Source organism: Nicotiana attenuata, unplaced genomic scaffold, assembly GCF_001879085.1.
Source record: "Nicotiana attenuata strain UT unplaced genomic scaffold, NIATTr2, whole genome shotgun sequence".
Lineage (NCBI taxonomy): Eukaryota > Viridiplantae > Streptophyta > Magnoliopsida > Solanales > Solanaceae > Nicotiana > Nicotiana attenuata.
This window is the reverse complement of record NW_017675801.1, coordinates 26,236-37,038: the sequence shown is the minus strand read 5'-3', so window position 1 is coordinate 37,038 and position 10,803 is coordinate 26,236. Positions and strand designations below refer to the sequence as shown.

Below are 10,803 nucleotides of genomic sequence, written 5' to 3'. Positions count from 1 at the left end.
TGAATCAGGCGTGCCCTCGTGGGTCGAGGGGCCTGGTCATGAGATTGGATGACGAGGTCGACCCTCGCCCTTTCGAGCACTTTTTTTATATCAGGACCAGGCATGGTGGCAGATGCTACTGGGTTCCCAGAGGCTTGGAACCATGCACGTAAGTTCTTTAGTGGTTGAATTCCCTTTTCTTCCCCTCTTTATGATTTGTGATCATGAGCGTTAACTCGTGTCGTTTTTTGTAGCCGACAGGTCGCTGCCGGCCCCATTGTCTTGGATACGTGAGTGGGTCGAGGCCGTACTCCCCCATACGGTGGGGATACGTGCATGGGCGTCTTTTTGGGAGAGGCATGGTCGTAGGCTTGTGGCAGGTAAAAAATTGATTTCTTCTGTTCCGCTTTGTTTCAGCTCTATTCATCAACTTTGTTTTCCTGTGATCAGGGAGGCACGCTGCGTCAGGGCACCACAGTTGGCCTTCCGTCGGCCTGGTGCAAAAGCTCGGCTTACTGCAGCGCCTGTGTCACGCTCAATACCGAGGGCGACATCAGTTGAATCTTCAGCGGTTCCTTCTCCAGCACGGACCCTACTTCGGGACGCGGGGCCATCGGGGGTTGTGCGCCCTAGAGCGGAATCGTCATCAGATGGGGAGGAGGAGAGGTCGTTGATAAGGCGTAGGGTCATGTTTACGCCGGCTCCTCCTATGGTAATTAATTTGGACTCCCCCCCGGCGGATGCGGAGAGGAGTGCGGCTGCGGCGCTTGCCCTTGAGGGCGGACAAACAATGGGGGTTGCCCCGGTTGGCTAAGCTCGTGATGATATTGTCGCTTCGACGACTCAATTGGTGGTTCCAGTCGCTGAGACGGTAGGTAGTTCCTCAGCGGCTGCTAACGTTGGTGAGGCAAGCGCTCCTTCGGTTGATACGGCGGGTGGTTCTACCTCGCTGGTAGCGGAAGGAGGAGGGGATGCTGTAGGAGATGGGTACGAGTCTGAATCCGACTTGGACCCCGACGACGTCCGTATGTTACAAGAAGGCTTCACCAATTCAGCGGTGCACGCAGAGGGACGCTCTCGCTTCATCGAGGTTCCCACAGAGTTGAACTTATTGCTCCAAGGGAGTGGCTTGGTGCCGCAGTTAGAGCTGCTATGCTCAGAGGCCGAGAATGCGTCGTTGAGGGACGTTATGGATATCAGACTGATGAATGAAGTGGCCGTGATGGGCTTGAGGGTATGTACTATTACGTCGGTTCGCTTCTTCTTTGCCTTAGTTTGTTCTTTATCTTAATCGTTGTCTTTGCTTTGCAGTCTTATTTGTTGGAGGTGGAGAGCATCCGTCGAGCCAAAGTCCGCTCGGGGATATTTTTGCGGGCGCTGGAAAAGTATCGCCGCTACCGGGATCAGTGCCGAGAGTTGCGCGTGCGCTTGAGGAATGATCCCCGTAGTCGGGCCTTGGTCGAGGAACTGGCGAGGCGGGAGCTTCAGATGCAGCAAACACTTGGCAGAACGAGTTCTCTCGAAGAGCAGCTCCGCCGAAAGGATGAGGAGCTCGAGGCGGTAAAGAGAGTCGCAGCTGAGTGTGAGCGCCAGGGCCAGGCTAAGGCGGAGGAGGCCGCTGCGGCATGGGGCGGGAAAGTGACTGCGTTGGAGGGTGAAGTCGCGCTATTGAAGCTTCAGGTGAGGGATGCCTCGTCGAGGGCTGGGGCGTTAACGGAAGCTATCCGCGTGCACGAGTCCCAACGGGCGTTGGAGAGGGCTACTGCGGCCCTTAGAGAAGCGAGTCTCGAGGAGCGGATCGGTGTCTTTGAGCAGGACGCCCAAGTCATGGCGGACCGGATCACAGCCTTGGAAGAAGAGAATCAGCGCCTACGGGACCAAGCCGCTTCTTCCAGCCAGGCTCGCGAACTTTGGGTCTTTGCCGAGGCCCAACGTGATGTATATAAGAATTTGTGGGAGGCCGGCATCGTGACCGAAGCTGCTTTCGAGGGAGCGCGTCAAAAGGCTCGTGAGGCCCGTACCGACTGTGGTTTTGACGCGGCGACGCCAGAGGCTGACGCTGGTGCAGATGGTGGCGCGGATGGCGCCGAGTAAAAAGATATGCATTTTTTCTTGTTTTTTATTTTCTCTTTCCTTGTATTGATCGGCCTTGGCCGGGTGTAAGCGGGGAAGACCCGCAATTAACTTTGTAGATAAATGAGATCTCCTTTCCGTTATTTGCCTTGTGCCTGTTTTGTATTCTCCTCTTTTTCCTCCTTAGATTTTTCTTTGCATGCGCTCGAAGGGGTGATTTGCCTTCGAGTTCGACTCTGGTAGGCATGTTAGTTTTTAATTGTTGACGACTCTTCTTCTTCGACTTGGGGTGAGCGAGTCGGAGCCGTTGCTTGGCGATAGCGGCACTTAGCCTTAGTCCCAGTTCGGGCGCGGTTGAACTGTCGGCCGTTATGACAGAAACGCGGCCTTCTAGTTTGACCGGGGCCGGACTTTACGTGTCCCCAATCTTGATGGCCTTAGCCATGTAGGCGACTTCGACTGTCGTCGAGTCGTTTACTCACCGTAGTCGAATCTAGGTCGACCGTTGGCGGCGATGGCCTTAGCCATAATATAATTGGTGGCCTTAGCCATGTAGGCGACCTTGACTGTCGTCGAGTCGTTTACTCACCTTAGTCGAATCTAGGTCGACCGTTGATGGTGATGGCCTTAGTTTTTCAACTCGGTGCGGGCGAGTCTTAGCCGTTATTTGGCGATAGCGGCGCTTAGCCATTAATAGGAGGTATTCAATGCTAAACTATCTTGGATATAAACCAGCATTATCAAGATGAACTGTCTTGATTTCATAATCTGAAAGTTATGCTCTTAGTTGCGAAAAGCAATTTCAAATGCCAAACTGCAGGTTGACAATGAACACACATGTAACCATCTTATATATGCATCTATAAGGGGTTCACATGATAGGTGAATGGGCCCATATTCACCTTTTATATATTCCAGAATTCAGGGGTCTTAGTCTCAACTTTAGCCGGTATAACTAATTTATTATGAGAACAAGCAGCACAAGAGAATTCTTGAAGAATCTTCTGGTTCTTCAGTATATGCTTATCAGAATTCTCAAATAGCTCATCTGAAAATGGCAAATGAAAACTTCAAGTTTATCATGGCATGCGCTATCTCTTAGTAAACTTCTAGTTTACTATGGCATAAACTTTTGCATTAGTAAACTTCTGATTTACTATGATACATGATGTAGTACAAATTGAAGATATAAGGGGGTAACTTCTCATATACATATTATCTTACCCCCTATGATTGTGAAAACGTGAAGATTTTTAATCTTCCAATCATTTGTAGTCTCAATATAATAGCCAGTTGTATTAGTAAACTTCGGGTTTACTACAACATAAGTTTTGACCACAATCATATAATATGAAGACAAATTTGCATATAAGCTCTTTGGGAGCCTTCGATAATTTTGTACTACCAAATAGTGCTCAGACACTTCCTGTGTCATGAGAGAAAATCATAATCAAATTGACAATATAAAGACAATCTAAATTTATAAATGTAAAAGATTAAGAATTTAAGTATTTTTACCACCAACTTTGTGACAAATATCTCCTTCAGGGAGAAACGCCATTAACATCTGAATATTTTATATCAAAGCGGTAACCACATAGTCATTACATCCTTCAGGTAAAGATACATGAGTTGGTATTTCGGGGAACTCGATAACTAACTATAACATATTAATGTGGTTGTAGTAGAAAGCATTCTACAAGAATACTTTTGCCTTGGAATGATATTTAATAAAAAAATTCAAGATATTTTACGTACAACGGGTACGTGCTACAATGATCTTTATGCCACAAAAACAAGATTTATATCCTTTGTTATTCTACCTCTTCAGGAGGTGAGTTGTGTTATTTCTTCATTCACTCCAGGGAATGAAAATGTGCTTTAAAAATAACTTTGAATAGCTTATTATTTTGTTTAAGCACGGAAAGACACAGTTTCATAATATTTTTCTTGTTCAGGAGAAAATTTCAATTGTGTTACTTCTTCAGGAGCAAAATTGAAATACGAAATATTGAGGATATATTCCCTCAATCATATTACCTCTTCTGGAGGTGAATTGTAATATATTCATATCAAAAGCGCGTTCATATTTACGAGCTTTATTAATATTGTCACATTCACTTCAGGAATGGATTAATATTTATCAAAAAACTTCATCCTTCAGGGAACGGAACATAATTATTTGAACGTGCATTAATCACACCAAGTTGTGTGACGGCTTAGAACCTCTTTTAAGATATTGCTACTTTAGGAGCTAATCGAGGCATGCAAGTAATATAGAGAAATTTTCTCTAACTCATCTTCAATTGTAACCATAGAAAGCCTAAATTATCACTTCTGGTGGTGCTAGGCATATACCACTTCTGGTGGTTAACAAAATTTAGTTACAATGAGATATACAAAATATAACCACTTCTGGTGGTTAGATATTTCTTGCAAACTCTGCTGGAGTTTAAGTGGATCTAACAGTGTTACCCACTTTATAATCCTTTATTAAGATAATTAGGATGGCGAAAATAAATACCAAAATAGGTACTATATACGTAGCATATAACCAAGCAAGCGATGATAAAGATATTAAACCAAATATAAGCAAAAGACTCAAGTTACTTTACACAAATTTGGCCACTCCAGACATAAGTGATATCCACTTCTCTACCGCCAAGAAGAAAGGCTCACCACCTCAAGGGTATAATATGCCTTATGATGCTCGGAATGAACAAGATCTAACCACGGATGTAAGAGCGTCGTCTTACATCGGAGATGAACACTGAAATAGAAATTAAATTCGAAGTAAGTGCTCAAAATGGCAGAGTCTCGTGCTGATAACGTGTTATAAAATAAAGACTTTAAAGTAAAGAAACCGAAGACAAGTAGAGAGAGAGAGAGAGATTTATTATTCAACTTCAAATTCATGTACATAATAAACTGAAATCTCCTCTATTTATAGAAGAAAGCAAGCTGTTGTGTAAGCTGCTACTGTACCATATATAGATAATCTTCAACTGGGGGTAATGTTTATCCATAACGGAGTACTGAAAGGATAAGCTTATTATACCAGGTATGGATAATCTTCTACCGGGGGTAATATTTATCCATAACGGAGTACCGAAAGGATAAGCTTATTATACCAGGTATGGATAATCTTCTACTGGGGGTAACGTTTATCCATAACGGAGTTTCGAAAGGATAAACTTATTGTACTCGGTATGGATAATTTTCTACCGGGGTAATATTTATCCATAACGAAGTATTGAAAGGATAAGCTTATTGTACCCGGTATGGATAATCTTCTACCGGAGGTAATGTTTATCAATAACGGAGTATCAAAAGGATAAGCTTATTGTACCCGGTATGGATAATCTTCTACCGTGGGTAATGTTTATCCATAACCGAGTACCGAAGTGATAAGCTTCTTTAGAAGGCTTATTTCCAATAGAGTACTAAATAGATAAACATATTTACGGCGGAGTCCCATATGAATAAACTTGTTCAGGAAGCTTATTTACAACGGAGTACTAAATGAGCATCCATAATATAATATATATTTATAACATATATCTCTTTTTTCTCTCTTTTGAAGATTTCTTTTCTTGTGGGGAAATTGTGGATTCCAATCCCTTTCACTCTTTTCTTTCAAACCAAACAAAATTTAATTTGAAAGAGAAAGCAATCTTTGATTACAGTCAGCAAATGCTTAACCGTTTCTACAATTGCGGCACTTTGTCCCTTTCTTATACACTTGTTTATTAGTAGTATCCTAAGTAGATTAACTTTAGCCTTTACTTACTTTATTGTCTAGAAATAAAAATAAATAAATGAACTCATCTTGCTCTGAATTTCTGGGTGAGTTATGACCCCGTTTGCTCCTTTTACTAGGCAAAAAGACCGAATTGTTTAAAGCATAAGAAATTGATATAACTTGGGAGATTTTTATTCATTTGTTTCATTCAAAAAGATTACGGGAACTCCTCTAATTGTTACTCCCTCCGGTCACTTTTACTTGACATGTATATTAAAAATAGATGTTCAATTTTACTTGGCACTTTACGTATATCAATAGAAGACAACAAATTTTTTTCCTATTTTACCCATAGTATTTATTACTCATTTCAAATCTTTTTCACAAATTCAATAAAATATGCATCAATTAATATGGGTATCATAGTAAATTATACATTTCATTTATTATTTCTTAAGGGGCGTGAAAAATCAAAATATGCCAAATAAAAGTTATCGGAGCGAGTATTTAACAAATAATAGCAATCCCACTTCTAAGTTTTAAAATATAAGCCTTGTAATCCCACTTCCTAGTCCAAAAACTGAGCTTCCGTTTCATCATAGAATTTGGTAGTCTTTTTTATATTTTGTTTTCAAATATCTGTTTATTTATAGATTTTAACTATTTTTTAGCAGATTTTAAAAACCAAATCTTCAAATCCGAAAAATAGCTCCAGAGTAGTTTTTGAAATTTTCTACTTATAAAACTTCAAATTCTTTTCAAGTAAAATGCATGTCAAAACACAATTTCAACTTTCAAAACTAATTTTTATCTTATCTTTACAAATTTATTTTTTCAAGATTCAACCAAATCTATGTCCAAACGATAGCTAAGTCGTGAAGGATAAATAAAACTTGAAGGTACTATCCAAATCTTAAATCTATTTACCCTATGTTAATATGATGTTTATATCATTATATAAGAATCTAAAATCACCACTAATAAAACAGGGTGTGATGGGATGAGTAAGCTCCTGTACTTTTAATAATCTAAAGTCTCAAATACAAGCCTGGAAAAAATGTACGTTTTGGGTACGAATTTTTTTACATGTGAATACTAAATAGTACTGTACTTAGTATAAAGTTTGTGTAATGACTAATGAGACACAAAAAGTCAAGCTTAGTTCTTATTTTGACACACTAGACTCAGTCTACATTGTAGCTAACTTCAAAGGGTCGATTTGAAACTCGAAGTAGATTTCAAGTCCTAAAGCACTTAAAAGCTGTATATTTCAAGTCCCTAATTGAAGTAGCTTCAACCCGCCTCATTTTCTTTACAAATAAAAGACGAACTATACTTAATTTAGAAAAATAAGTGCAATTTCGTGTAGGAGTGGTTAGTGTAAGTACAAACTGTTAGTTGCATTTACAACCATCCTTTCGTTCTTTCGCAAAGTAGAAATATCTAGCTGTTACTAAAGCTATTGAAATTAATTGCCAGCCTGTTAGGTTTTTTTTTTTTTAATTCACATCATATTTTGATTATCTTGAGCCGAGGGTTTATCAGAAATCGTCTTTCTACCTTCACGACGTAAGAGTAAGATCTACGTACACACCACCCTTCAAAAAAGTTTTTGAAGTTATATTGAAAAATAATTTTTGGAAGTTGAAATTGTGTCTGGACATGCATTTTATTTGATTGGAAGAAAAAATTTCAACCAAAAATTATCCTAAACTAAATTTTGAGAATTTGGAAAAAAAATCAATCTTTTTCCAAAAACTAATCATATTTTATGAACAAACAGTATTTTAAAAAAAAAATTTGAAAAAGAGTGCCAAAACCTATAACCAAGCGGGAGCTTAGATTGTCATCGCATCAAATTTCAATTGTGTTTTCAAGATCATCACCAAATATGTACATAATCGATCTAAATTAATTTAGTGTTCAGGTGTTGGTAATTGATCGGTTGATCAAAATAATCTATAAAAATGAATTAGTAGGGAAAGAGGTATCAAATCAAGAACTAAGAAACACTAACTAGTATAGAGTTGAAAACAATTGAAGTTTCTTCTTTTTTCAATGAGTATATTTTTTTTCTCAACAAAATTGCTTATGATTTACAAAACCTCCAAATAACCCCCAAAAGTTATCAAGAATAAAAAATCAGCACCCCATCAAAATGGCATGATGTGAGTAGTTTTCGTATCATAGCTAGTAGAAAGACAAGACGCCGCTTTCAAATTCACCCTAAACACTTTAAGCAAATCGGCGGCCATTTGTCTCACCGCCGGCGAACAATTACTTTGCAACAACAACAATATCTTCGCCATCCCGTTGCTCTTCGCCACCGATTCTTGTGCTTTATGATCCCGAAACAAGCAACACAAGCTCCAAAGAATCGTTACCGCATGTTCCGTTGCTTCGCTTGATACTTTCAATACTTTCTTCACTATTGCTTGTACGCAATCTCCGTCGTTACACAGTTCTATTCTCCCTTCTTTACATGTAGATATTAATTCTAACAATCTCAACACTTTATCAGTTAACCCGGTTCCTAGCTCCGCCGTGGACAGCGCTTTTCCGATCGTTTTCACCGCTCCGGCTTTTACGAGCTTCACGCGGTTTCTCCGTAGCATTGCGAGAGAAATTAAACATGAAATGGAACTTTCCATTAACGCGGGATTCCAATCGGAATTAATCGTTGAAAAACTCACTAGAACAGAGTACAACTCGGAGTTTTCTGATAAGGATGATTTAGCTTCGGAGTCTGTTGATGTGATAAACTCTAAAGCTTTCGTCATCTCAATTTTCAACTTTGAGCTTCCGTTTTTGAGAGAATTTATTATTGTCGGATATACATCGTTTGCTTTTGAGATTTTTGACGCGGAAGAGCTTCGTTCAAGCAGCATTTTCCAGAGAGGCACGATTTTCTCAACAACTTTGAGATTTTTAGGGTTGTGAACGAGGAATGAAGTGAGAATCGCAAGGAAATCACTCTCCGCGGCAATAGAAGCTACGAATCGGAGATTCTCTGGCGATTCTTCGGAGAAAGCTAAGAGTTTCGATAAGCGATCCGAGTTCGCCTCCAACTCGGTGTGAACTCGAAAGTCGCTAACAAACTGTTTGATTAGCTCGCGTACCTGATCGCGGCTGACTGAGTTAACTCGGTTTGACTCGGCGGCAGAGGCTTGAGTTCTGACCGAGTCGGACCAGATCCGGATGAGTCGTTGGAGAGTGTGGTTAGGTACAAGGTCCTTAGTTTGTAACACTTGCATGGTGGCCGGACAAGTATTATTGCCGCTGTCGAGCCACCGTTGGATGCTACTCCGGTCGTAGGTAACGCCAGTGCATAAACTCACCGGCGATTTCATCACGTCGAGAGAAATCGGGCACCGGAAGAAACTCGGCACCGTTATGTACAAATCGTCCTTACGCATTTTTTGCCTTTGAACTCTGTGTATTTTAGAGAGAGAACTGCAAATGCCCAATTTCTATTTGTTTGGTGGGTCAAGTTTTTAGAGAGAGAAAGAAATAGAGAAGAATGGGAGGTGGGGGAATGGGGAAAGAAGGGGTTTATGAAGAAGAAGAAAAAAGAAAGAGTCAAAGGAATGGTGACGTCAGATGGGAAATTCCTTTGCTTTTTATGTAGTCTTTTGCTCTTTTTTAATTACTCTTGCACTTTTATTTTTTTTAGTTTTGGAGTGTGGCGAACACCGTACAAAAAGTTATTTTAAGTTATTCTTAATAAATTAAGATAATAAAATTTTAATTACATTATTATTATTTTAAAAATTATATATCGTTCAACTTTATTTGATATTATTTTTTTATTAGTCTGTTCTATAAAGAATAATAAAGGCAGCACGGTGCACTAAGTTTTCGGTATGTGTCCGGAAGGGCCGGATCACAAGTAGCTATTGTACGTAGCCTTACCCCGTATTTCTGCAAGAGGTTGTCTCCATGGCTCGAATGCGTCATCTTCTGGTCATGTGACAATAACTTTACCAGTCACGCCACTACTCTCCTTCGCAATGGCCTATAAAGAATAATATATACTTTTATTTTCTTAATGAGAAATTTTATAGTCGCGACATGTTTAATACCACATATTTCAAATATTTTACGGATACAATGCTATGACATATTTTATATCTCATATTTTAAAAGTTTTTTTTAAAAATTTTCTGTCAAATTAAGCTACAAGAAATAAAATATAACGAAGAGAATATTATTTGTTGTAAATACTGAATATGAATAAATTTATCTAGGTGGAATGGTCAATGAGAGAAAGCTTTTTATTCAATTCAAAATGGGAAAAAAGGTAAGCACATTGGGTGTTGCAATGAGGTTCTCTTCTTTAGTGTGCTTTGCTCATCACCATCCAATTTACAACCTCCTTTCACTTTTTTCTTTCTTTACTCCATTTTATTGTTCAAATTTGGATTCCTTTCAATTTTTGTCTTATCTGGAGAATAAAAAGAAAAAGAAAAGATTAATATATTTAATTCATGGTTAAAATAGGTTTTGAGAGATAAAACTTTTATAATGTACGATTATTATATGGGTATTTAAAGTTACAGTCTCTCCCACTTGTCCATAATGATTGTACGTGCGCCATTAGTTTTAATATACAAGTTTAAGTTTATGTATTACTTGCTTATCCAATTTAGATGCTCCCTATTGCATTATCGTATCCATTACTCATAGTAGAAATTGATTCTTTTAACAAAATAGATATAATAAGAATATTATTAATACCAACATCTTTCTGAAAAAGTACTTATAAATCAGTTTCATCAAGATATAATCTTACTTTAATTAGAGTGTCCAAGAACAGAGTATTGCTAATAACATAAAAACACAGAGGGTAATAAAAGGAGTAAAACTTATAGCCTGTTTGAACAAGCTTCTAAAATCAGCTTATTTTGAGAAATACTTTTTTCCGAAAGTGTTTTTCTCACAAGTGTTTTGGTGAGAAGCAGTTTATGTTTGGCTAATTAATTTGAAAATTACTTCTCAGCAGCAATAGT

General features: G+C 38.9%; 1 protein-coding gene across 1 annotated transcript; it reads right to left on the bottom strand.

Moving 5' to 3' along the window:
* Window positions 1-7,797: 7,797 nt before the first annotated feature.
* Window positions 7,798-9,337, bottom strand: LOC109220452 (U-box domain-containing protein 27-like). Its single transcript, XM_019384922.1, has one exon. It carries the CDS (start codon window positions 9,208-9,210, stop codon window positions 7,948-7,950), a length of 1,263 nt encoding a protein of 420 aa, XP_019240467.1. The 5' UTR covers window positions 9,211-9,337; the 3' UTR covers window positions 7,798-7,947.
* Between the last annotated feature and the right edge of the window lie 1,466 nt (window positions 9,338-10,803).